Below are 27,509 nucleotides of genomic sequence, written 5' to 3'. Positions count from 1 at the left end.
AAGATTCAACGTCAGAAGAATAACATCAGTTTTAATTTTATGATTGGAGCAACAACACTTCCAGACAATGGAGATCCAGATATAGCTAAACCTAGAGCTTGGTTCATTAAAATATGTGGTCCTACCAGGACTGACAGGCTAACTTGCTATATCTGTATGAGGGTCAAGGGTCATAAGAAAAACAGCAATTTGGAAAAAAAGTTTAGAAATGGTTTACAGGTTTTTAGAATTATAATGCTATTATTATATTAAATAAAAATATTAAATATTAAAGAAAATTTATAGAACAAAATACTCTTTTGTGATCGCTTTCTTCTATAACCATTTTAAAACTACATTAGCTTTTCTATGTGTATTTCTCTAAGGAATTTATATCCATTTTGCAATAATGTGATATCACACTGATTTGATATTTTTTAAAAATCCAAAAAATAGTGTATTGCAGGGCACAAGGAAGTACTAGACACCTAAAATAGTCAAGGAAAGGCAGTATCATTGTTTGTATGGGCTTAGAATGGAGTAACTCTGCCTAGGATTGCACAGTTACTTTTTAGACTGTGTAGGAAGACAACTAATTGGGAACATGATAAATATTTATAAAGCTATAAACATTTCAGAAAGAGGATTTTAAAGAATTTTTTTCTCAGGATTACAAAAAAACAATGGTGCCAAGGATAAACCAATAAAACTGATTAATAATAGGTAAAAGGAAATCTTCCTTCGCAAAAATGCATTATTACATTTTATAATTAATTGCTGTAAGAAGCAGTGGTGAATGCTAATTTAGGATTTGCCCCTGTTGTGATTCTTAAAGCACTTTATGACTGACAAGTTCAGGCAGAATGCAGACAACAGCTGTGAAAAGGAACATTTTCCCAGTTGCAGCGGATGAAGCTGTATTTGTTTTCCATCAGGGATCATCGCGGTGTCAGTAACAGAGAGGCTTTCTTATGAGGAGCGAATACAAATGTCTGGGAAATTACTCTTGTGGAAAGCACCAATTCTTTTTTGGAGTTTTGCAGACCCTATTCACCCACAGGTATTTTGAAGATGGCTTTAATATGGTGAAGTAAATCAACAATGAAATCAGATGTGGCAGTACTCAGAACTCTTATGCCTCCCACCCTCTCAATAATTATGTTTTCTAGCTAATGCTGGAGTGCCCCGAAGACATCTATTGCTTCCAGTTCTCACCAAGTGACCCCAACATCATTGCAGGAGGCTGTATAAATGGACAGGTACTAGGTTCTGTTTTCTGCCCTATAGTCAACATTCAGCTAAGAGTTTGCATGTATACAAATAAGCTATTCATAACTGACCAGCAATATATATTGTTTTTCCTCCCTGCTGCTCTGTAGAAGTCCAGGTGATACTGTAGCAGAGGGGCTGGACATAATTAGCATGAGACCTAACACCAGCCCCTCCTTATTAGGACTGATGTTAGCATGTATGCTTCTTAGCTACAGAGTATTGTCATGGGTTTTGAGGGAGCTCTGCCAAGAGGCCAGAGAATCCATATGACATGACCACATCAGAAAAACAAAAAGCTGGTCAGGATTAAAACAGACTGCAGCTCTCCAGCCACTATGGACATTGCACACTAGGCTTTCCTCTGGGCCACTAGCTGTTTCATTGCCTGACTGTCAGAATGCAAGCTTGCAAGAGTTCTTGGACAGGTGGCCTGAAAGATGCTGGGGAAGATTCAGTCTGCGTACCACTAAACTCAGTTCATATTGTAAGGGTAAGGAAGTTCCAACACAACAGGAGCAGGCCAGAAGATATTCTCCAACTTCTATAAAAGTTCCCAAACCAGCTGGTTTGCTAGTCTCTAACTCTAGAGCACCATGATCTTCATTCCACCTTCAGCTAAACAGGAGGCTGCTTTGACAGTCTCTGGAATTGTCTTCCTTCCTTTAGAAGATTACCAACTCATGCAGACTTCCTGTGATACATTCCTGGTCCAATCCCCTCTTGTTATGTTTTCCAGTGAGGGACATACTATTGCCACAATTATGCAAAAGGCACAGGACAGAGAATTAACCTGCAGTTCCACCTACCAAAACCCTATTGCAAACTGGGAGGGCCATTCATGCCTACAGTTTCTAGTTTCAAAATGTCATTTATGGATCACCTTACAGCATCTGATGATGTTAGCCATTCAGTTGGGTCCAACTCTTGGCAATCCTATGGCTCAGCTATCTCCATGTCTTCCCATCTTGCACTGCTTCTTCTAATTGTGTAATGCACAGCATCTAGTAAAGCCATAAAGAAGATCCAGCAATTAATCATTATTCTTTAGCATTTCTTTCTTTTCCAATTCTGATCAATACATCTCAGTATAAGACTATAAGTCCTAATCATCAATATACATTGTGTGACCCAAAGTGACTATTACTATCAATCTATTCTCAGCCCTGCTCAATGTTAGTGATTTTATATCACATCATATTGGGGGGGGGGGGGAATAAAGGATCCACCAGTAACCTTGGGTCATTGTGTGGGATTTCTCGATACTGGAAACAACCTCTGTAAAATATATATATAAATATTAATTACTACAAATCACTATCCTTTCTGTAACTTCTCCCATTCATTCTCTATACATATTTCATTTTTCTGTCATGCTGTATAATAAAAAGAGCCTGACTTGACAATCCGTTGTCTCCTTTACCTAGGTTGTACTGTGGGACATTTCACAGTATGAAGAGAGGTTACAGAACGCAAAGACAGGTGGAGCAAGCAAGAGGACTACAGCCAATATGGTCAGCTCTCTATTATAATCAATGTTATGAGCCCCTTAGACTTGGACAGAGAAGATATTTCTTCTACTTATGCTTTAGTCATTCTAGAGTACATATCTGTGTGGACCATCTGATGTATAAACAGGAAACCACAGATAAAGCTATGGAAGTTTCAATTATTGTCACAGAAGGAAAAAAATGATTGCTTGGCCCACTCTTTCTATCTGCCCATGCATGTACTTTCCAAGGCCATGGAGTACTTATCTTAAATGTAAAGCAATTCTCTTGGAATTCTACAGCATGTATTCCATTAGAACAGGGGAAACTGCTATTTATTAAAGATGCTCAAATACCCACTGGTTTGGCTTACAGCTGAATTTTTGTCACTCTCTTGAAACCAGTTGAAACCTGTCTCTTTAGTTACTTTGCATATATCCAAGAAATACAATACAATGTAGAGCCGAGCAGCCAGCTGAGCTTCATGCCTGCACTCTCTCACACTGCATGCTTTGGGAGTCCTTTTCTGTCTCTCGCCCACAGACCTGTTGCTGCTGTATGCAGCTTGGCAGCCAATCAGATACCTAAACAGTGAGCAAACTGGCCAGTCAGCCAGTGTTTATAAACAAACATTCTATTCTTGAAAAAAAGCATGTTACCATTTGGTGTTTTAAGTCCATGTACAATTTTTTTGCATGTCCATTTTCAACCAGTCTTAGGAGAGCTCCAAACGTATTAAAAAACCATAAGACATCACCTCGGCATAAGCTCTCCAGTAATGGGGTCATTTCCTCATTCACAACACTCAAATGACCCCATTATTGGGGAGCTTATGCCGAGGTGATATGTCTTAGGAGCTCAGACTTCTAATCTGCTGAGCCAGGTTTGATTCCCCGTTCCTCCTCCACATGCAGCCAGCTGGGTGACCTTGGCCTCGCCACAGCACTGATAAAGCTGTTCTGACCGAGCTTTCTCAGCCTCACCCACCTCACAGGGTGTCTGTTGTGGGGAAAGGAAAGGGAAGCCACTTTGAGACTCCTTCAGGTAGAGAAAAGCAGCATATAAGAACCAACTCTTCTTCTTAAGGTTTTTTTAATAAGTTTGGAGCTGTGCCAAAATGATTTGTGTGTGTTGTGATATTCAAAGTATTTATTCAGATTATGAGGTGCAATTACTGATGAATATATAGAAAGTGGGATACAATACCTGAGACTCAGTTATGGTTGCTGATATATTGGATACTAAGAGAGACAGACAATAAAATTTAGAAAGAAGATCCATACAATTTTTTGCCAATTTGATTTCATTCATTGTTGATTGCAGCTGTTGAACACGGGGTATTCATATATTCAACGTGTTCACCTCAAAGTTCACAGCATCCCTACTTTTATTGAGCTCCAAGAATCTGAGATTCACTGAATGTCTGATTGTTTTTGTGTGCTGTATGTCCCTAACAACATTTGTTAGGATTTTAAAAATATAAATGGAAGCTGAGTGTTTGCCAGACTTAATTTGTCTTCATTAACTACAAAAAGATTATAGACTTATAAGATAAAACTAAAATGCATATATAAATCATGTATATATAAAGTCACCCAGATCTGCATGGCCTAAGCTAGCCTGATCACATCAGATCTTGGAGTCTAAGTGGTTAGTATTTAACCTTGGTTAGTATTTGGATGGGAGACCACTAAGGAAGTCCAGGGTCATGATTTATTTATTTATTTTCAAATCTATGTCCCGCCTTTTTTGACAACTGTCACCTTGAGGAGGCTTACAGAATAAGCTGATGCAGACAATGGCAAACCACTGCTGAATGTTTCATACCTCTGGTCACCATAAGTCAGCTACACTTGGTGGCACTTTACACACACATATCTAAAGTTCCAGAATACTGAACAGTCCATGTTCACTTTTAGCCATCCTTCATGGTGGAGCAACAACTTGCAAAGGAGCTGCACATGGTGAGATACTGCGCAGTCTCTTCCATAGAATATGGCCACAAATCAGTTATTACGGATATTCAGTGGCTTCCAGACACTTTTGAGGTATGCTTCAATTATTTATTGAATAAGAGTCCTGTGGTGTTTTTGAGACTAAACTATTGTAAACTATTGTATTCCAGCTCACTACTTCAGATGCAACAAATGGATCCTCACTATGCAGATATTTTATGTAGATGGTATGAGAAAAATCTGGATCAAGGGGCTTGTAATTATGTAAAATTCATATCTAATAAAACTTAGGGAGTGGTTACCACTGGCCTTACTTCTGCAGGCAAGGTCACACAGTGCATGGCTTCTGAAGAGGCTCTCACCTGGGAGGCTGGGCATATGGTAGAAGATTATCCCTCAAGTACCCTTTCCCCAAGCTATTTAGGGCCTTATAGGTAAGAACCTGCACTTTGAATTGTGCCCCAAACAGATGGAAATCCAATGTAGATTATGTTTAGACATTAAACATTTGTTATTAAACACCTGATATCTTTCTGTTAAACTTAAAAGTAACATAGAATCATAGAGTTGGAAGGGGCCATACAGGCCATCTAGTCCAACCCCCTGCTCAACGCAGGACTAGCCCTAAGCATCCTAAAGCATCCAAGAAAAGTGTGTATCCAACCTTTGCTTGAAGACTGCCAGTGAGGGGAAGCTCACCACCTCCTTAGGCAGCCTATTCCACTGCTGAACTACTCTGACTGTGAAAATTGTTTTCCTGATATCCAGCCTATATCGTTGTGCTTGTAGTTTAAACCCATTACTGTGTGTCCTTTCCTCTGCAGCCAACGGGAACAGCATCCTGCCCTCCTCCAAATGACAACCTTTCAAATACTTAAAGAGGGCTATCATGTCCCCTCTCAACCTCCTTTTCTCCAGGCTGAACATTCCCAAGCCCCTCAACCTATCCTCGTAGGGCTTGGTTCCTTGGCCCCAGATCATCCTTGTCGCTCTCCTCTGTACCCTTTCAATTTTATCTACGTCCTTCTTGAAGTGAGGCCTCCAGAACTGCACACAGTACTCCAGGTGTGGTCTGACCAGTGCCGTATACAATGGGACTATGACATCTTGTGATTTTGATGTGATGCCCCTGTTGATACTGCCCAAAATGGCATTCGCCTTTTTTACCGCTGCATCACACTGCCTGCTCCTGTTTAGTTTACAATCCAAAAGTACCCCAAGGTCTCGTTCACACACAGTGTTACCTAGAAGCGTATCCCCCATCCAGTAGGCATGCTTTTCATTTTTCTGACCCAGATGCAGAACTTTACACTTATCTTTATTAAATTGCATCTTGTTCTCATTTGCCCATTTTTCCATTGTGTTCAGATCTCGTTAAACTCTGTCTCTATCTTCTGGAGTATTTGCCAGTCCTCTCAATTTGGTGTCATCTGCAAACTTGATGAGTAGTCCTTCCACCCCCTCATCTAGATCATTAATACATATGTTAAAAAGTACCGGATCGAGCCCTGAGCCCTGACGTATCCCACTACTCACCTCCCTCCAGTCTGATGAAACACCATTGACAACAACTCTTTGAATGCGGTTCTGTAACCAATTCCCTGTCCACCTAACTATCTGAAAATCCAGATTGCAGTCCTTCAATTTATCCATAAATCTTAAACAATATTTTAATTTTATAAGAATATAGAAAATAAATTTGCCCTGTGCCCAATTAATTGGGATATTGAGACCATTTCCACATTAGTAATCTGTCTCTGGTCAGCCTCTGGTTGCTGGCGGGTTTTAGAGCCCCCTCCACATGCCATCGTCTGCATCGTGAGGCTGTCCAGGGCTGGCTCAAGTTTTGGGCATATTTGTCATGAGATGAAGGTCACTGGATTTGCCACCTCCTATCATGCTCCTCATCAGGGAGCATCTAGGGGCAAACCTGTGTGGAGGGGAAAAGGCATGATAGTCTCTGTAGCGTTGTCCCGCCCTCACACCCGCCATCCCTTCTCCATTTCCTGCTCTGAGAAATTAAACAAAAAAAAGGCATGGTATAAATTTTCCCTCCTTTCCCACATACAAGGCAGGGCCCATGGGCGGGGAGGCCGGGGACGCCAGGCCTTTGACACGGCCAGAACAGCAGGGCTGCCGCATTGCAGACACGGCAGCCCTGCTCTTCTCACAGCGCCGAACACGGGGCGGCGCGGGGTGTCCCAGGGAGCATGTGACGCCCGACCAGGGGAATGGCAGGCCCTGGGAAGCCTTTGCCCTGCGAAGGCTTTGCCGGGGAGGCCTAGCGCCCATTTTATTGTGAAATAAAATGGGCTTTCCCCCTAGTATAATTATGATAATGTTGGAATCTATGCATATTTGAGAGTCCTTGGTGGGACTAATATGCCCAGAGTAAATGTTCAACTTTCAAATGGTAAAAAATATTCTAAAATCTGAAGTGCATGGACGTTAAAAACAAACTTGTTGGTAAATTTTAAAGGCTGTAATGTCTGGCACAACATTTACAGTCTTACATTCTACGGTTTCTACGACACATAAATTCAACAGTATCCATAACTGAAAAATTGCAAATAAAATCAAAGAAACCTTTGCTTGGGAATCTCTCCCCTCCCCCCTGTGGTGGCAGAGTCTTCCTGCCTTTGTAGATATTGCTCACTCATTCCAGCTCCTAATGCTAAATGTATTTTCTCTTGCTTTTTATCCCCCTGTCTTAGGTTAACAGAATGGGTACTGTCTTTGAGAACAGAACTGGAATTTGTATACAACTTGTCACTTGTTCTCCTGACTGGTAGTGCTTTTTACAAGGTTTTATTGCACAAAAAGCCTCTTTTTGATTCCCCGTTCCCACACCCTTTTATCCCTTTGTCTTCCCATTGCTTCATGTAGGTAATTGCTATTGATTTTTATATGTCCTGAGCTACCAACTATTCTGTTCAAAAATGTTACCTACAAGGTTCAGCTGTGCAAATCATCTTCCACTTTAAAGAATAACTGTTATATTGTTGCATAGCCAATATAAGAGCATTCTTCATCGGGATATTAACTTAACCATCAGTCCACCTCAGTCTGTTCAGAATTCAGAAGAAGGGGGCATCCTTCTAAAAGCATTCAGAACAGTCATCAAAGAGGATAGACTACTCACAATCACTTTGGTCCAATCTTTCAAGTATGCAATTTGAGATCCACTAGCCAACCACAACCCACCAGAAATGTGATAGACCCATTTTGCGGTGACCTTGTGTCTGTCAAGCAATAAGATAGCTGGAAGGTTTATTTGTTTTTTTTTTAAACGTGCAATAAGGTTAGGAGCATATATTTGTAGGCAACCAATGGGATTCATCTTGGTTGCCCAGGCACTCTGTCTGTGGCACCTCATACAATACTATGTGTGATTCTATTCTTCTATTCTGACTACTCAGATATAGTACAGCCAACCTCACTGGAGGATTTCGGCCCTACTACCTGAATAGGCCTTATCTAGTCTTACCATCATTGGTTGTTTCTGTGCAGTTCAATATACTTTTGGGATCTCCGGTCTCAAAAACCTGGCTTCCAACTTTCTGTAGAGAAGAAGAAAGATGACAAGATAATTACATGTCCAGCTGAAGTGCCAACTACTTTCAAGCACTTAGATCTCTCCTGGAGACCACATATTAAGGTATAGTACTAGACAGATTTCTGAATATATATTGATGTAACTAGCCTATGACTTTTTAATTTAATCAACTGTGCCTTTTCTCTTTTTCTGGATGTAAGATTCTTTTTTGAATTATTTCTGTTTTAAGAACAGAAATCAAAAACTATGGGTAGAAACTCCAGGGAACCAAAAGTAGAGCCAAAATTTGTGTACACAGTCCCCTTCCACATAACAGATGGTGGTTGTTGCTTCTGACTACGCTGCTTTTGAGAGCCAGAAGAGGCATTATTAACACTTGCTTCTCTCTCATCCTTCCTGACCAACTGGCAATCAGCTGATGCCCACTACATGCTGGTCTCAAGTTGTGCAGGCAGCATACGTCAGCCTGTGATTCTTGCAAGGAGGAGAACCCTGACCCTCAGACACAACACCCACCCAATGATTCAATATGTTATATTTGAATTTGGAAAACGTTCTATAAATACATCTTCCTCACAGAATTGAGGCCTTGGATCCATCAGAAATGGAAGGGATGTTTGGAGTATGACAGCCTTGCTTATCTCCTCCCAGAAGGCATTTGTTCATTTACCTGGCCAGGGAACCTTGCAACTGCCTGCTACTATATGCAACCTGCACAAGGTAGCCCTTTGCCGCCGCAAGCATGGCCTGGCTGCCCCACAGCTGTGCTGGCTGCCTCACAGCTGCCAGGTTCAGGACTCCACCGCGACCTCCGCTGCTGTCTCAGCCACTGTGGCCTCCACCGCCACTGTCTCAGCTTCCAGCAGTGCGGGTGCGGATGCGGCTGCTGCCTTGATGTCCAAGGGTGTGACCGCTGCCTCGGCCTCAGCCTCCTCTGTCTGCATCCCTGCCTTTCACAGGCTGCTGCCTTGAGCTCAGCTGGCATGGGCATCGCTGCTGCTTTGACCGATGCCACTGGCCACCTCCCTGCCTTTTCTGGATCATTCCCTGGGGTGGGACAACAGACATCACATCTGTACCCATTTCTATCCCTGGAGGCAGTCAGGAGATGTGTTCCACACCAAAAAAGAATACTATCCTATTTACTATATATAGGACAAAAATATTTATTAATCTAAATACTTTTAATCAAATTGAATAGATTGTGGCCTTTCATAAAACAGGGATCGTCACCTGGATAAAGAAGCCTTAGCTGAGTATCACTTAATTCAGAATAAATTGGCATGGAAGAAGGCAACAGTTCTGAAGAAAAACACTGTACTAATTTAAGACAATGCCTGTGCATTATATTAGAAAAGGCAGTCCTCTCTGTGTGTCAGTGTAAGAGGAATTCCTGTTCTAAGAGAACATATGCCATCTGCAGTTTGGTATAATAAAATAAATAAATAAAATCTTTAAACAGCCCCGCGGCGCAGCGCGCCGCGGACTGAATAAAAGAGTAAGGGCTGTCTGGGAGGAGTTAGGGCGGACCCTGTCCAGGATAAAAACTCAGAGGGGCCAATCAGGATTGGCCCCTCTGAGTGTCCATCCCGGCCCAAGCAGCCAATGGGGAGCCTCACGAAGCGCGGCTCCCCATTGGCTGCTTCGCCCGGCCAGGGAATCACCGCATAGACTGGACTGCCAGCCGATGCGGTGAGTCCTCTGGGGGGCCGTGCTGCCTTCTCCTGGCCACTGGAACGGCCTTGCCGCATCGCAGACGCGGCGAGGCAGCTCCAGCGGCTGGGAGAAGGCTCAAGCCGCTGGAGGGGATGTGGCCGCGATGCCTTCTTTCGTCTTCGGCCAGGGTGGGGGGGGGGGGCGGGAGTCGGCCTTCTCTCAAACGGCTTTCGCCTTTGGGGAGGGTGGGGGGCAAGAGAACGGAGTTTTGGGCTTCGGGGAGGGTGGAGTGGGGGTGGGAGCTGGCCTTCTCTTGCCCCCGGGAGCAGCCTCACTGTGGTGAGGCCACTCCTGAGGCCGAGAGAAGACCGGCTCCTAGCGCCCAATTTATTAAACAATAAAACAGGCTTTATTTCTAGTGGTATAATATACTAAAAATAACTCAATTTAAGAAAATCTGCTGTCCTATTAAAGGGAAGTAAAACTTCCTGTGAAGCTTCATTCCCCCAGTCTAGGATAAAGACTGAAAAGGACTTGGTTCTGGTCGAGGCCAGGCAGACATCTTTAGGACGAGGGATCATCAATAGGTTGATATTCACTGAACATAGTGCTCTTCAGGGAACATATTGGGAGAAGCATTAAAGGTCAGAAGCAGCACCTTGAACCTGATCCAGAACTACGCCAGCAACCAGTGCAGCTGTTGGAGGGCAGGTCAATTATGAGCCCTCTACGGGGTCCTCCTAAGGACCTGGGCAGCCACATTCTGTACCAGTTGTCATTTCCGAAGCAGGGACAAGGGCAGCCCTGCATCTATTCATTTACAGTAATCCAACCAGAAAAAGAAGAAGAGGAGGAGTTGGTTCTTATATGCTGCTTTTCTCTACCCGAAGGAGGCACAAAGCGGCTTACAGTCGCCTTCCCATTCCTCTTCCCACAACAGTCCGTACTCCTAACCACTACTCCAAACTGGCTCTCAGTGACTGTTGCATGGATCATTTTGTACTAGGTCTTCCAGAGCAAGGTAAAACACCAGCAGCTTCACCTGGCATAGATAATTACACACTTGGTGAGCTACATTTGTGACCTGTGCTTCTGATAAAAGGGAGGTTCCTGATGAAGCATGAATGTGTTAGTTGCATTCCGTCAAGATGGGAGACATGCTTCCTGTCCCAGCCCTTTCTTCTCCAGTTGCAGGACCTCCGTCTTTGTGGATTTAGTTTCCTACCATGGTCTCCAGTGAATCTTGGGGTGGATGGGTGTCAGCTTGCATTTTATTCTTGCGTTGTATCTTGCATGTGTTATGCTGTTTGTATGGAATGTTTTTCTGATTTTGTAAGGCAAGGGTTTTGTGTGTGAATTGTTTCTTGTATTATCACATTGCTTTTATTACATTGACTTCTCATTCTGTAATCCCTCTTGAATCTCAATGAGAAAGGTAGACTATAAATGAAATAAATATATTTTTTAAAGATTAATCTTAACAGAGTCATTAAACACGCCCTTAACTCTAGCCAGTTGAAATCAGTCATGTTCAAAAGTCCACATCTTTGGCTGGATCATATATTGTACTTGCAAGTTTGGTGTAGAGCCAGTTTGGTGTAGTGGTTAGGAGTGCGGACTTCTAATCTGGCATGCTGGGTTCGATTCTGCACTCCCCCACATGCAGCCAGCTGGGTGACCTTGGGCTCGCCACAGCACTGATAAAACTGTTCTGACCGGGCAGTGATATCAGGGCTCTCTCAGCCTCACCCACCGCACAGGGTCTCTATTGTGGGGAGAGGAAAGGGAAGGCGACTGTAAGCCGCTTTGAGCCTCCTTCGGGTAGAGAAAAGCGGCATATAAAACCCAACTCCTTCTTCAAGAGAACTCAAGGTGTTCTAAGAGGGAAAACTGTGCTGGGTAAATAACACTTTGTTTTCCTGTATTGCAAAATGTGTCGCCTCCCTTTCTGTTCCAGAGGCATATTCAGAAATGATAAAAACACATAACTCAAGTGTATTTTTAAAAGCCTGTCATGTCTAATCTGCCCTACATCCTAACACAGCTAGGCCTGCCGAAGTCAGATACTGGTGGAGAGTACAGCCCATTGAAAATTAGCTTCAAAGAGGAGCACTACTATACCAAAATACAAGGTAATGCTAAATTGCATTTTCATGTCTCTGGGGAAATGTTTCTTAATCGTCAGGATAATTAAAATTGTAGCTAAATGCAGTTCTGCTGTAAGTCTTCCATTCACCTCCTTGGGTGGCATCATGTTCTCTTTTCTTATGCCTGTAAAACCTAGATTTGTGGACCCTGCCTCAGTGACGAGAGAGTGCAAACTATTTACTGCCATGCATGCTTCCTAAAACCCTACCCATATGCTACATGCCAAAACTGGCTTTACTTTCATGAATTCCCTTAAAGAAACCAGAGAAATAGTCTGTGAGGTAGCTAGTGTTGTACTTGAGGAGATTCCATTTAAAACTGATACGGGCCTGATTATTTGTGTCATGATTAATTTGCCATGGAACTTTCTTGTCCTCCTTGGAGCGCTAAGCTAGTAGCTGAAAACCATTGACTAATTTTTAAAAATCTAAATTTAATTGCTGCATTTACTGGCTGCTTACCCAAATAAAGTGTAAAGTGTAAAGCTTTCACTTCATACAGAACTCTTAATCAGCAAAAGGAAAAGTAGATCAGTGGGAAGACAGGCCAGGTTCCCCCTCTCCCTAAGAAGGACCAAAGACAGCTGAAGGATTGTTAGGTGGTTACGAAAGAGGGGCTAGAGAGCAGTTAAGTGGTTAACAACTAAGGAGCTGGGGAGGGCAAGAATATCTGTTTCACTAAGCAAAACTTGGGGGGAAAGCAGCTTAAAACTAAATGGGGGGAAATGTCAGTTTGTAATAAAAGATCCCAAATGCTGGAATAGGGAAATAGTTCAAAAGTTCAAAGGAAAAGAAATGCTGTAACTCTACCTTACTTTCTTGAGTGTTATGTTCAAACCAATAAAAAAAACTCGGTGTGGTGAGCATTCTATGAGTGGTGAAGGGGTGTCACAATCCATTCATAATCAACACCCTTTCTTCACAAGAGCCCCATTTACCATCCCTTTGTCAGTACTCACAAAACAGTTTTTATTAGATAATTCTGTATGGCAGTCATTTTATTCCCATTCTCTTAAAGACAGGACACAACCCCAGATCAAACAAGCGGCATCTAAAGACAGGCTACCTTATAGTGAGGTAACAACGCCATCAGTGAAACCACCTAAGCTGCTAGAAAATATCACTACCAACTTTTTTGTTGGAACTGAAGTAAGTTGACATTTTAAATATTTCTTAGCAGGAAACAGAAGAAAAAGAACTGGAGAAAACAAGATAATGGGTTATATATTGCCACTCTGCTAAACTAAGGGTGATGAAGTCTGTGGATGCAAGGCATATTCTATTAATGTGAAAGTCTCCTCCGCTGGAGGGGAAATGTTGAAAGAAGGTACTTTTCTTGACCTATTAGAACATGTAACCCAGAGTTAAGTAGAAGATACAACCCTAAAATATTAGCGAATGATTATGAATAAATCAGTGCATCCTTTATCTTGGATTAGCATAACAGGAAACACATTGTCAGTAACCTGTTCACCTCAGAGGGTCAATCACCATCTTTTATAGAGGATTTTTTGAGGTTTGACTTAAACATATTTTCGTAACAGAGTTCACTGCTACCAAAATAGCCTTGTGAATTGCTCAACCTTCCAAAGCAAGGATCAATATTTAAGATAGAAAAGTGTACTGTAGAGGCAGGTATTTTACCCTTGCCTTGTCCCTCTATGTGGGAAGTTCACCAAGTCTTCTGGTCTTCAGAACAGTAATATTATTTGAGTTTCTAAGCAAGCAAGGTTCAAATCTTACCCCTCCCCCCAGTATTTAATGATAGAGGAATTGCTTATGATTTTCTGCTTTATTCGGATTTAGTCATTTTGTTTAGGAATGGGGTCCCCAACATTTCTGAGACTGCAGGCACCTTTGGAATTTTGACGGGAGTAGTGAGCATTACCACAAAATGGCTACCAGAAGGCAGAGCCAAACCCAATACTTCCTTCTGCATTCTGCAAAAGAATGAAATGAAATGAAGGAAAATCCAAAGGAAGAAGAGAAAGGGGGGGAAAGAAACAGAGGAAAGTTGGGGAGGGAGAAAAAAGAGAAGAAAAGCCTAAAGAGGTAATGAAGCAACAGACCAAGGAATGGCTGTGCTTATCAGTCCTCGTGATTTTACAGAGTCTGTGGGTGATTCCAGCTGAAATCCTTTAATATGCAGCCAATGAGCATATCAGCATTGCTTGATACCAGTTTCCTCCACCTATTTTGCTTTTACCATGCCACTGAGCAGCAGTGGGAGAAAAATAGAAGGGAGCAGGAAACTGGCTACAAGCTACTCCACTACTTTACTTCTGGGTAAGTATCCATACATGTTGCCATGGCATTAGGTGATACTAAGAATTTCCTACATAGTTTAGGAAATTCTTGCACTATCACACAACACTGTGACGTCGGTTTCAGGTACATACTCAGAGGTGACATTGCATTCCTGCCCAATGTCAGTTTCTTGTGTTTCTGCTTCCCAAATCTCCTGGTGGTTGCCTATTTCCAAAGGCCCCACTCACTTTCTGAAAAACTTGGTAGGTGCCAAAGAAAATATAGCCATGTGCCACTGGGGAACCCTGGTATAGTATTTTTGTTCTTCCAGGGTTTTTTAAAGCTTTATAAATGGTTTGTCTAGTTTTCTCTTTTCCTGTGTTCTTGCCTCTTAGTTCATGGATGCAAGGTCTAAGTGCCTAAAGTCATAAACTGAAGTAAAAGAGGTTGTGTCATACAGTACAATTTATAAATGCCTTTTAAAACATCCTGTATTTGTTATGCATGTTCATGGCTTTCACTCCAATTATGAATGCAATGTGTAGATTTACTTCCATTGTCCAAGGAATTTGTAAACTTGAAAGAAACCAAATTTGGGGTAAAATAACTGGGTTGGATCCAGCCAATTTTTATGTTCAGTCCAATGTGACTTTTGTCTGTTCAGGCCCCACAATCCTCAACATGGTATTGTTGGTGGTCAAGGGGAACTCCTCCCTATTTTTCATCAGCAGAAAAGCTGGTTGGAGCCAGTCCATTATAACCCATACTTTGTCAAAACTCCTCCTACACCTACTTATTTTTGTGGCATTACAGGATGGTGAAGTCCTTTATACAGACTGGAAGATGGAAAGAGATGGTGACTCAGGAAGACTGCTTAGTATGTTAAATTTCTAAGCTTGATGAAAGAGTGTTAAAATATAAGAGGTACCCTACTGGATTCAATATCCTATTCTGGTACTGGCTAACCAGAAGACCCGAAGGAATAACCGACAGGGCACTTTCCCTCTTCAGGGGATGTGGAAATTCCCTTTAGTTATGGCTAACAGTCATTCATGGATCTGTCTTTCATTAAATTATCTAGTGTCCTTTTAAAGCCATTCATGTGGCCAACTCCCATGTCTGCTGTATTTTACTGAGTAAAGAAGTATTTTGGATGCCCCACAATTTCATTCAACTATGGTTGAATGAAAAGTTCTCTTTATCCAATTTTTCTAGCAACATATATTATTCTGTGCTTCCTCCTTTTGTTTAATACATTTTAATCCATTAGAAGACCTATCCTGTTATCTTGTATAGAGATGTGAAGGTCCAAAAATCCTGGGGGTTGGGGGCACCATTTTTTTCTGAGGACTCCCCCCCCCCCAGTTTTTTTCTGATAGAAAAACTGAATGATTTGGGGGGGCACTAAATAAAATTATGAAATTTGATTCAAAATTTCTGGAGATTTAACACCTGTAATCATTTGACTGCTGAATTTACTCAGAGGTTTTTGATGATGGACCTTGTAATAAACTTTGCTTTAAATGTATAATATCTACTGGATCTCCCTTATTATTCCTTTTAAATGATTCTTAAACAGACTTTATTCCTCTATGTGCTTAATAATTCTACTTTTAACAAACTACTAATTTCTCTGGAACAGACATTAGGCTGACTGGCCTATAGATTCCCATGTATCATCTGGACCCTTTACTGAAATGTGACATAATATTTGCCACTTTCTGGCCCTTGGATAGAAACACTGGTTTTAAAGAGAAGTGTGTGTGTGTGTGTGTGTGTGTGTGTGGTTAGAGGATTAGTGGTTTCAATTTTCAGAATGCCCAGGGGGTGTGCTATCCAGACCTGGAGACACCAGTTTTTAATTTGCCCATTATTTCTAGAACTTCACCTCTCATCATTTCTTGTGGGACTCGTATACAGAACTTTAATTTTTTAGTCAAGAAAGTCTAAGATTTAAACACCAGAGAAATATTTAAATTCTGTACAATTTGCACAGAATACATTTTTGTGTTATAAATTAGCCAGCTAAATTGGACTCATCAGCAGGGCAGCAAGTAACTGAGTTTCCCTGTGAGAGATTAATGCTAAAATTCTACTATTAGTAGTTAAATGGTTGTCTGCTCTAAAATGGTCCCCATTGCAAAACTTGTAAATAGCAGGCAAAACTTGTGTGCGCAGCAGCCACTGACTAGAATAGACTGAAAAAAGAACTTAACCTGACAAAATATGAAGTTAGAGTAAATTTATGCATGTCCAAAACTACTGTGTCCCTCTTTTCTATTCAAAAGGCCAGAAGCCATCCAACATCTATACTATCCATGATGGACTTGTTCACACGGTACAGAGGTCTCCATTTTTCAAAGACATAATTCTCACTGTTGGAGGCTGGAACTTTGCCATATGGAAAGAAGGAGTTACGGTACGTCCCTTGGGAATGAGAAGCTACAAACAAGGAAGTCACAGATCCAAACATAGCATGCAGTGGTTCAAATGGACACAGGAAGAAGTTATTTTTGCTCAGCTATCCAGTAAGTCCTAGCATATTTTGAGCTCTAACAGCTCCATCCGGGAAACACTGAATTATTGAAACGTTCCTTTCACATGCTCCAAGAGGAATTTCCGGCAGACAACTCTGTGTTGTTACATAGCATTTGTTTGTGAATGTGTAGGAAGATATTTCTGCAAGTCAGTGTTTCTTAATGAAGAGCTGTCATAGCTCAAAATATGTTAGACAGTCTTACACGCTCCTCTGAATTCTGAGAAATACCAGGGGCAGTGCTGCTAGAGCTGGTTTCCATAGGACAAGCGTGCATTGAAGATGTATGGCATTCTGAAAATATTTGCCTCATTTACAAACAAGTAGAGCAGAGGAGCTGGCCTAGGGGCATTTTTGTCAGGCGGCAGATCCACCACCCCGAGTCACATAACAAGAGAGGCCATTCAGCTGTAGTCCACTCACAGTTCTCACTCTCTCTCTCTCTCTCTGCTTTTTCCCTCCATCCCAAATGCGGTTTCTTCACACTTATCCTGGGCCTTTCCTCAGCTCAGGGTTTGTCACTTATCAGGAGACTTCACACCCATTAGCTCCCATTGACCATTTGTGCACTGGGAACTTCAGTGCCCCAGCTCCTGTGCAGGAGCACAAGTCGGGGGAGGATGAGGCACACCAGGCCAAATGCTCCCCCATGTGGGGGCAGAAAGAGGTGGGGCCACCTGCCACGACTAAAACTCCATCCTGTAGCCCAGCATGAAACCTCCAGTGCATAAACAGTCATTGAGGATACATCTAGAGCCATCCAAAAACATTGTCATCACTGGTCATGACTTCAGGACTCTTTAGGGCAATACAAACACATCTATTGTCTCCATAATACCAAGGATGTCATAGCTGTAGGAGATGAGAGAGTAGCCAAGGATAGTTTGCTGGTATTTAAGGGAAGCGGGTGTTAAAATAAGAATGATTTCCATGCCAATTCTATATCTGAAGAAGTTGGTTGGTATAGGGAGGAAGTGGCTTTCTCCATTGCTAGTTTTGTGAGAAATGTCACTTTTCTCCAAGCTAATTCTGTTTTGAACAGCTGGCTGCCAGTGGAGTAAGATTATAAGGCTGCCAGCCTCCAGGCAAGGCCTGGAGGTCTTTTAGATATACAACTGATCCAGACTACAGAGGACAGTTTTTCTGGAAGAAATGGCAGAGTCTACAGCATGGCATTTCTGCTGAGATCCCCCCCCCAAAAAAAAACCTACAGGAATTTTTCCAGTTGAAGATGGCAGCCATAAGTCCAAAGTGCTAAATTATGCCTTTAGACTTGGGGAAACTTTTACAAAGGGATAAAGTGAGCTATCAAGTGTTGGGAAACACACCGCTCCAACCCATCATGATATTGCAAAACAATAGTTGCCCACATATTATTCCTGTAGAAAAGTCTTCAGGCAATGTGTGGTATCAGCAGAAATGCCACAATACCATGGAATCCAGTCCACATCCTTTCCCATTCACAAAGCAGAGGCATGCTTCCAAAACGAGCCCACAGCACTTCCCCCATCAAAGCCTGTCATGGCCCATTGGCTAGAAGAACAGAAACTCCAGGGCAGGGGTTCAAGATCCCAAGTGGCCCTAAAAAGTCAGCAGCAGCAGCCTTTCTTTCACATCTGCATCCTATCCTTCCTCCAAGGAGCACATACACAGTTCTTCCCTCTTCCATTTAATCCTTTCGATATTGTCTGACACTGGATGACATAGGGAAGGAAGGGGTGCTAGTCTCATCACAACCAACCCATTCCATAATCTGACAGATGGTCAGATAGAACCAAAAGGCCTCCCCTTGGAATGGATGCTACAGCAGCACAGTGACTTATAGCTTAGCAATGCAGTGGGAAACTGAAGGCAACCTTTTGAAAATCAACCTGATAACAGCCACCACCATTCAAGGTGTAAAACATGAGAACCAGACCATAAGAGAGGCTCCTGGCAATGGACATTTTGCAGTCCACACATGCCTAACAACCTTCCCCGGATTCATTGGGGTTGACCTTGCCTACTTGTTATTTCCCCTTGTCCTACTGCATATTCAAAACATAGGCTTTTTTCTGTGCCAATATAATGTCTTTCCTTGTAGGTTCTATGGGAAGATTCTGCAAGAAACATTTTAGCTTATTAACAAGCCTCTTTAACTTATCCAACTTATTCAACAACATAGTGATGTATACATATATGTACATAAGTGTAATCTGCAATCTGAATTCAGTGAAGTTGTTGGTTCTTGCTTGAAAGAACTTAATGAGCCCAGGTGCTAGATTCTTCTAATGCACTGCTCTTGCATAAATAAAGACCAGTCTGTGCATCACAAATATCAGGCTGTGACTTCAGCTTGATAACTATAGCCCCCAGCGAAGGTGATAAGAGCCCAGAATTGTATACAGCTCCCCAGCAAACATACTTTCTGTCTATTGCTAGCCTCTGTTCACGGACTCGTTCGTATTGGGAGTTATCCTGGCAATGGTATGAAATACAGTAACAAAGAGGAAGATAGGAAGAATTCCATTCCCACCCAGAAAGGAGTGAGCTCCAGATTCCAACTCTGCCATGAACCTCACAGGATGGCTTAGAGGCAACCACACACACCCGTTATTTTGGATTATTTTAAGAATGGGGAAGAGAGAACCATATATGTTCCTGGAAGGAAGCCTGGGATGTACAGAAACATAGCAAGTGTAACTTGAGGAGAGGATCACCCAGTAATACACATATTTCTACCAAAATGCATCATATTAATAAGGAGAAACATTCAACACACACACACAATATGTATTTTTGTTATGTATATGTATGTTAAATAACAAAAAGTACATATTGTGGCTCATCACACACAAAAGTACCCTTTCTTCTGTCATGTGACAAATATAATCACATATTGTAATTTTTTCATCCCAATAGTAAGCATGCTGAAAATATGTTGATAAAGATGAGCAATGTTTGTTTTTCCCATTTTCTGTTTTTAATTCAGAGTGGGCCACTCCTTCAGTCAAGCTGTGCAGCAAAGAGATACACCGTTGGGCACTGGTCTTTATCAAGAGCAGGTGTATTCTTCATTGGTCGAGAAGATGGAAATATTGACATTTGGGACCTACTGGAGAAAACGCACGAACCATCTCAGACCCAAAATGTCTGTATTTCACTGATTACTTGCATCAAACCCTGGATCTACTCTTGTATGTCAGTGTACTAATGAGATTTCTTAAATTTTTCTTTCCATTAGCTATTATAGAAAGGAACTGCCTTTAGGACTCAGCAGCACACACAGGAAGAGTCACAGCCAAGTGGCAAGACAATCTATTCAAGATGCAGGCAGTTAGCCTGTGATGCAGGGGGTTATAAAATGGTCTTGGAAAAGAAAGAGCACAAAGGGGGTACCACCTATTACAGAGGCAACAATCCAGTATGGTACAAAAATTGTTCTGCACCTACCTCTTTTTCCTCAACCATGAGGATTATGATGCCAGGCCATTTTATCATGAGGAGAGGGTGGATTCAGTTGCTCTGCAAAACCTTAGCACTATTCCACACATCACACACACAAATGAATTCTAGTAAGCCCTGAGACTTTTTAAAATTAAAAGTGACCTTGGGATTAGCTCAAGGGAATTACATTAGGAGAAAATGCACATATTTGGAACCCTATGGGAGAAAAGGGCACATATAAATGATCTGGATCAAAGAAACAGCAGACAATAAGAATTATATCGTCTTGCCACCCCAAGTCGCTTTATGGTTCACTTTATGGTTTACTTACCCTTTCTTATCTGCTGTCATGTGACAAACAGCAGCAGAGGAGTCAGTGGACAGCAATCAGTTTGACCGATCCAGGAGAAAATATTAAACAGTCCCATTCACTTTGATATTTGTCTGATCAAAGTGGAAGCTCCCTGCCTCATGGCTGAATTTTATGTAGAAGATGTAATGATCTATCTCCCAACATTCTATTTGATCCTAAAAAACAATCCTAAAATCTTCAGACATTTGTGACCTAGATAGCATCGTCAGAGCCCTCAGCTCTTCTGGGAGCTCATTCCACCAGGTTGGGGCCAAGGCCAAAAGGGCCCTGGGCCAGGCCAGGTGGATGTTCCAGGGGCCCGGGACTACCAATAAATTCATACCCGCAGAGTGAGGAGGCCTACTGGGGGTATAAGCAGATAAGTGGTCCCTCAGATAGGTAGGGCACAGGCCATGTATAGTCTTAAAGGTCAAGACCAAAACCTTGAACTTGATCCTGTAGTAAACTGGCTAAATGTAGGCCCTTCAAGATGTCCTGGTGAGGACCCTTCCAGCCACATTTTATACCAGTTGCAATTTCCGGGTCAAAGACAAGGGTAGGCCCGCATAGAGCGAGTTACAGAAGTCTAGTCTGGAAGTGACCATTGCATGGATCACTGTGGCCAAGTGTTCTGACACCCAGCTCTATCTCTTAATGGACAGCTGCTCTGACTCCTCCCAATACATTTGCCAGATGTTTGAAAGCCATGGCTAGAGGGTTAGAGCAGAGTCGCCTGGAACTCAACCCCTCCAAGACAGAGGACTGTGCAGGTAGGCAGCAGATCAAGCAGAGCGCCTGCCCACACTGGCTGGGGTGCAACTTAACATCTCGCCCTCAACCAGGAATCTGGGGGTAATCCTGGATGTCTCCCTTTCTATGGAGGGCCAGGTCACAGGAGTAGACCACACAGTATTTTCCCATCTGCGCCAAGTGAGGCTACTAGCACCCTATTTGTCCTCCTCCAGACTGGACTTCTGTAACTCGCTATATGCAGGCCTTCCCTTTTCTTATCCCAAAATTGCAGCCAGTGAAAAGGTGGCTGCTAGGGTCCTCACCGGGACATCATGGAGGACTCGTATCCAGCCTGTGCTGAGGCAGCTACATTGGTTACCAGTTGTAGCTCGGATGAAGTTCAAGGTTTTGGTATTAATATTTAAGGCCATCTGCGGTCTGGGCCCCACATACCTTCAGGACCACTTGTCTCTTTATGCCTAGTGCCAGGCTTTGCGCTTGGTGGGTGCCAACCAGTTGGAGATCCCTGGCCTGAGGGAGGTGCACCTGGCATTTCCAGTCCTAGCCCCGACCTGGTGGAATGAGCTCCCAGGTGAGCTGTGAGCCCTGACGGAACTCTCAGTTCCTCAGGGCCTGTAAAATAGAGCCCTTCTGCCAGGTTTTTGAGTGAGGCCAGGGCGTGTAAGATCAGGGCTCTTCCCTGAGTTAGCCGGAACATCAGTCTGCTTGGGCAGTCTCCAGGTTGGGTGTACAAATGAGTCTGTGAACCAAGAGGTGGGAGCTTGGTCACCACTTGGGGTGTGGGTTATGGTGTTTTAATGGAGGTGGGGATTTTTTAGACTCGTATGGGGTTTTGTATGAGGATTTTATATTGTAACCCACTATGAGTCACTCTGTGAAAGTGGCAGGATATAAATCAGGAAAAAAAACCAAATAAATAATGGAGAAAAATTTGGATTGATAGAAGTACAGCAAGTCATAGGTCAATCTGCCTTTTGTATGTGACAAGTTTCACTATCACAATACTGGAAAAAAAATACAAAAATCAAAGTGAAATTTTTATGGCTCAGTCATCATGACTGATGCACAAAACACAGTCTACTGATTTTTATGACTCCACTGATATTTTATATCTTCACTTACAGCAAAGCAACACTTCTTAGCAGTGTCTGATGACTTTGGTACGCTGCATATTTTAGAAATTTCTTGGACTTTAAGTCACCCTTCTATTAATGAGGTTTGTAATCTGTTCCACAATACCTAGGGGTATAATAGGATTTTGCATGGGAATTAACTAACATATATTCAACATATTTACTGGGGAAGGACGATGCATACACAGTGTGCTCACAATCCCTTACTGGACAAGGATTTTTACTTGGGGCATGACCAGGGCCAGATTAAGGCCAATGATGCTCTAAGCACAGCCAATAGTGGTATTCCTTGGCCCTTCCATTGCTTAACTGGCAAGAAATTAACACTCAACAGAAGAGCTGTTTTTATACCCTGCTTTTCACTGCGCAAAGGAGTCTCAAAGCAGCTTACAATCGCCTTCCCTTCCTCTCCCCACAAGACACCCTGAGAGGTAGGTGGGGCTGAGAGAGCTCTGACAGGATTGCTCTGGAAGAACAGCACTATCAGGGCTTTGACTAGCTCAAGGTCACCCAGCTGGCTGCATGTGGAGGAGAGGGGAATTAAACCTGGCTCACCAGATTAGAAGCGACTGCTCTTAACCACTGCACCAAGAGCTGAAAGTGAAATAAGTGATTAAAAATTCTGTTTTCTTCCAGGCCAAACCCCACAATTACATTAAACTTAAAAAAACAAACAATTATTCAACACTAAATAATAGCAGTATAAGCAAAAAATCCACCATCTCTGTGGTGCCCCTATTCCCTGGATGTCCTAAGTATGCGTTTATTTTACTTAATGGTTAATCCAGAGCCGAGTATGAACTCTAATTGAGGCAATTGTGTTTTTGCTTGAGTAGCTAGGCCCACATATTGTTGAATCTTTTGTTGTTGTAATCATTTGCCATTTGGATTTTCCTGTGTGGAGAAGTCAATCATGAAGTGAAGGGTTATGATGGCCTAGCAACAATGATATGTGGACTCAGTCTTCAGCAAACCCTTCATCAACTAAAAACACTTTTCTCACAACAGCGTTCCAGCGTTCAGCATTATTTTGAGCGAGAAGTCAAACACCTTGAGTACTTTGACCAGCGACAAGAATTCAGAGCCCTTGAAAGAGTGGAATTGGAGAAAGAATCATTGAAGAAGGTGGTAAGATCTTTTTAGAACTGTTATTGTTGTTAGGTTCCGACCCATCACGATCTCATGGACAATGATCCTCCCGGCCTTCCTGTCCTCTACCATTCCTCAAAGTCCATTTAAGTTTTAGGATGCTTTGGGCTTTGGGCTGCTTTAGGATGCTTTGGGCTGATCCTGCATTGAGCAGGGGGTTGGACTAGATGGCTTGTATGGCCCCTTCCAACTCTATGATTCTATGATTCTAAGTTTGTACCGACTGCTTCAGTAACTCCATCCAGCCACTTCATTCTCTGTCATCCCCTTCTTCTTTTGCCCTCAGTCGCTCCCAGCATTAGGCTCTTCTCCAGGGAGTCCTTCCTTCTTATGAGGTGGCCATGAACTGTAGACAATCCAATTGTATGCTTATCTCAAAGTTATTGGTCAAAATTGTTTTGATTTACTAAACAAATTATTTGTGTACCTTCTCTGCAGCCATGTGATAAGGAATATTTCTACTGAACCTCTTCTGATTAGTTTATGTAATAGTTTATGTAATACCTGCTCGCATTTCTCAGTGGCCATAGCATGGGGATTTTTTCTTTGGCCATCATTTTTCTCTACGTGGAAAAAGTTGTTAGGGAATCTTGCATAATCTAGGAATGAGAAGAGGGCAAAGGGACACATTCCAGTGACCAAAATACTGACATATACATAACACACTGATATGAATCAAAACTCTTAACAACAGCCTAACATACCATGGAGCCAGAGTGGCATCCAGACTTGGAACGGAAGGCTGATAAGAGTGTAGGGTGCAGGTTTCAATCAGAGAATATGAATTGGAGAAGGAAGTTCTCACTTCTCACATGGTCCTGATTGGCTTCTATTAGTATTTTTATTATTAGTATTTTATTATTAGTATTAGTATTTTTAGAACACAAGAGAGATTCAGTTAGATATTTGCTGTTACGTTGTCTGTTTTGACCATAAATTGAAATACCATGAGAATGCTTGGGGGGGGGGGTTCTTGAGACAGAGATTACTTAGAATCCTAGAGTTGGACGGGACCTCCTGGGTCATCTAGTCCAACCCCATGCACTATGCAGGGCACCCACAACCACAATCCAGTTGTATAGAGATGATGCATCATCTTCATAGACTTCATAGAGATGATGCATCTTCTCTATGACCGTTTATGGACTGGAGGTTTCATGCCGGGCTGCAGGCTGGAGTTTTAGTCGTAGCAGGTTGCCCCACCTCTTCCTGCACCCACACGGGGGAGCATTTGGCCTGGTGCACCTCATCCGCCCCCGATTTGTGCTCCTGCATGGGACCTGGGACAGTGAAGTTCCAAGTGCATAAACGGTCTATGACAGACATGTAAGACACATTATTTTCCAAGGTTTGTAAAAAGTAGGTCTTTTCTATGACCTAGAAAATAACTTTTGTTTTTGTTTTTTTCCCCCACATGCAGAAAACAATTGGGGGTCAGCGATCCAGGGAATTAATGGAAGAACAGACAAAGCAGGATTACTTAGAGTTTTTGGATACAGAGAAGAACATTCTGAAGGGACTTGGACTGCTGAAGGGAATGGATAGATTTAGCCCCTGAAGACCCAACTTGATTTGTGATCAATCACTTTTATTTTATTCAGTACAGTATATGAATAGTTCCTGAGTGATATATTTACAGTGACCCGGATCCAAAGGTGTAATTTGCACCATGAATACAGGGAATAGCCTCATACAAAGCTGAAGTTTTGTTTAATATTTTAATCCTAGTAATCCAAACACACTGCTGTACATTTTAATAAGCAGCTTGACTCTAGCTCCATGTAGGCAACCCAGAGTTGTCTGCATGGAGCAAACACACAGAAGTGCCCACACATGCGCTCCCTTCCCATGACTTTTCCTAAAATTCTGATCACGGGGAGAGAGTGCATGTGTGTGCACACAAAAGCTTATACCCTGAATAAAACTTCATCAGTCTTAAAGGTGCCACTGGACTCAATCTTGGTTCTTTCATTCTCTCCACATGTCCACTTCATCCAGATGACTTGGCAATCACAGAGGCACAGGGGTCAGACCAATGTGCTTAGACCTCTCCCCCCCCCTTCCTATGTGGTCAACCTGTACAGGACTAGAGACCACTCAAGAATGTTTATCAAGCTACTTTTTGAGATTCCTGACAATTCATGTTTCACGTATGAAACTTTAATGCAAGGAGCAGTGCTCAGTAATACTTCAGAGAAAGTCAGTGCATGCAATCTCATGAAGGCAGCTGCCATGGGAAATCAAGAGGTATTCATCAGGTATAACATGCCATGTAGAGAGACTTCCATCTCCCTTTCCGCAGAGCTTGAAGATTTCATCCCATGACAAAGCATTACACATAAATTGCTGTATAGCTGTCATAGGTAGCCATTTAAAGATGTCTGCAGAAGGTAGTATTTCATATTTAAACACAAAGACCATAGATTTAAGAGAGTGAATTGGAGCCTAGATTAAGCCAGCAATCCTTGTTCCCATTCCAAATCAACTTGGTTTTCTACCAAATGCCACAAAGAACTTCCACATCTGGGCTTGATTACCTGATCTGGCACTCATTTATTATAAACATATATAATCCAACATCTGCTGAATGTGGGAAAGTAAAAGCCTGTCACTCAGTATATCAAACATGGACACAGGCTACATCAAAATGGAAACCTAGTTTTATAGCCAAATGCCTTGATACAGATTTATAAAGGGGGGAGAAAGAATTTTGAGATCATCTCAGCTGTTAAAATCACTCTTTCAATCTGCAGATGTCAAAGACCTAATACTGGTGACTGTGCAGTGTTTGGGCTTTTAAAAATCAACCATTTGACGCCACTTGGTAGGAGAGATCAAACTGTTGGTTTAAAAATTGTATGGTCCAAATTAGCTGAGGTTCTGAGGATATAGAGATGCAAGGAACACAGCAGAATAATTAGGAATGGGAACGTTTTCTTTGTGGGAGGAGCATATTGTAAGTGTTAATTCCCAGATCTGCAGATGCCTTGTTCATATAGGCACACGTCTCCGCCTACGTTCACATGTGTATGCTTACTCACTCACCTACGAGGCAGGCACTTCTTTCTGTCAAAACCTTTTCCTGCCTATTACACAAAGGATTTTATAGGAAATAAAAGGAAGATGGCCCTCCTCTTAGTTTTTCCAGTAGCTTCAGGAAGCACTTTGAAATAAGTCTGTCCAGTCTTCCTCTATAAAGCTGATAACAGCCCATGGAGATCAGTTTGGGATGAGATCAAAAAACAGATTCGCTGCAGCTGTTAGACAGGGCCAGTTGTAAAGAGGGTCTAGTTTAAACTGAGAGCCTGTTGTTTTCCAAGTGTACAACAAGGTGACAGTGGAAGGGAGAAAGCAAAGATGTACTCCTCAGATTTAACATATACAGTTTAAAGGTTTTTAGGAAAAGATTGCAGGGTACGAAGTTTGGAGAGAAATGTGAAGAAAAAATGAATTCCCCTTTGAACACCATTTCTACAGCAGCATGTGGAGCTAAATCTTTGAAAACATTAATGGTGCAATCATAAGCAGAGTTAACACTCTTCTAAGCCCATTAACTTCAGTGACTCTACTTATTACACAGCAATAAAGTTTGGCACCTTTCTTTACCAACCAATTGTCAATGCACTGTTGTAACTGCTTTGAATTTAGGAATATCAGCCTCTGGGTGGGACCTGATGATCCCTTTGAATTACAGCTCATCTCCAGACTAGAGATCCGTTCCCCTGGAGAAAATGGATGCTTTGGATGGGGGACTCTGTGGTACTGTACCATGCCGAGGTCCCTGTCCTCCCCAGGCTAAACCCCCAAACCTCCAGGACTTTCCCAACCTGGATCTGGCAACCCTGCCCCCTCCATCTCCTG

The 27,509-nt window shown here is 42.4% G+C and overlaps 1 protein-coding gene across 4 annotated transcripts in view; it reads left to right on the top strand.

The window, feature by feature from the left end:
* The window catches only part of DNAI3 (dynein axonemal intermediate chain 3), a 48,319-nt gene extending 21,046 nt beyond the window's left edge, over positions 1-27,273 (top strand). For 2 of the 4 annotated variants that reach the window (XM_077333140.1, XM_077333141.1), the window contains exons 10-23: positions 915-1,039; positions 1,149-1,238; positions 2,676-2,762; positions 4,658-4,786; positions 7,408-7,481; positions 8,204-8,351; positions 11,950-12,037; positions 13,071-13,201; positions 15,113-15,176; positions 16,588-16,718; positions 19,807-20,011; positions 22,491-22,582; positions 23,508-23,627; positions 25,069-27,273. In XM_077333140.1, coding sequence (XP_077189255.1) covers positions 915-1,039; positions 1,149-1,238; positions 2,676-2,762; positions 4,658-4,786; positions 7,408-7,481; positions 8,204-8,351; positions 11,950-12,037; positions 13,071-13,201; positions 15,113-15,176; positions 16,588-16,718; positions 19,807-20,011; positions 22,491-22,582; positions 23,508-23,627; positions 25,069-25,206 — 1,622 coding nt within the window. In that variant the 3' untranslated portion in view covers positions 25,207-27,273. Of the gene's footprint in view, positions 1-914; positions 1,040-1,148; positions 1,239-2,675; positions 2,763-4,657; positions 4,787-7,407; positions 7,482-8,203; positions 8,352-11,949; positions 12,038-13,070; positions 13,202-15,112; positions 15,177-16,587; positions 16,719-19,806; positions 20,012-22,490; positions 22,583-23,507; positions 23,628-25,068 lie in introns of those variants that run through there. The other 2 variants (XM_077333142.1, XR_013230163.1) reach the window with 2 other exon arrangements.
* Positions 27,274-27,509: the final 236 nt, after the last annotated feature.

Source organism: Paroedura picta, chromosome 4, assembly GCF_049243985.1.
Source record: "Paroedura picta isolate Pp20150507F chromosome 4, Ppicta_v3.0, whole genome shotgun sequence".
Taxonomy (NCBI): Eukaryota; Metazoa; Chordata; class Lepidosauria; order Squamata; family Gekkonidae; genus Paroedura; species Paroedura picta.
This window is presented reverse-complemented; position numbering and strand designations above follow the sequence as displayed.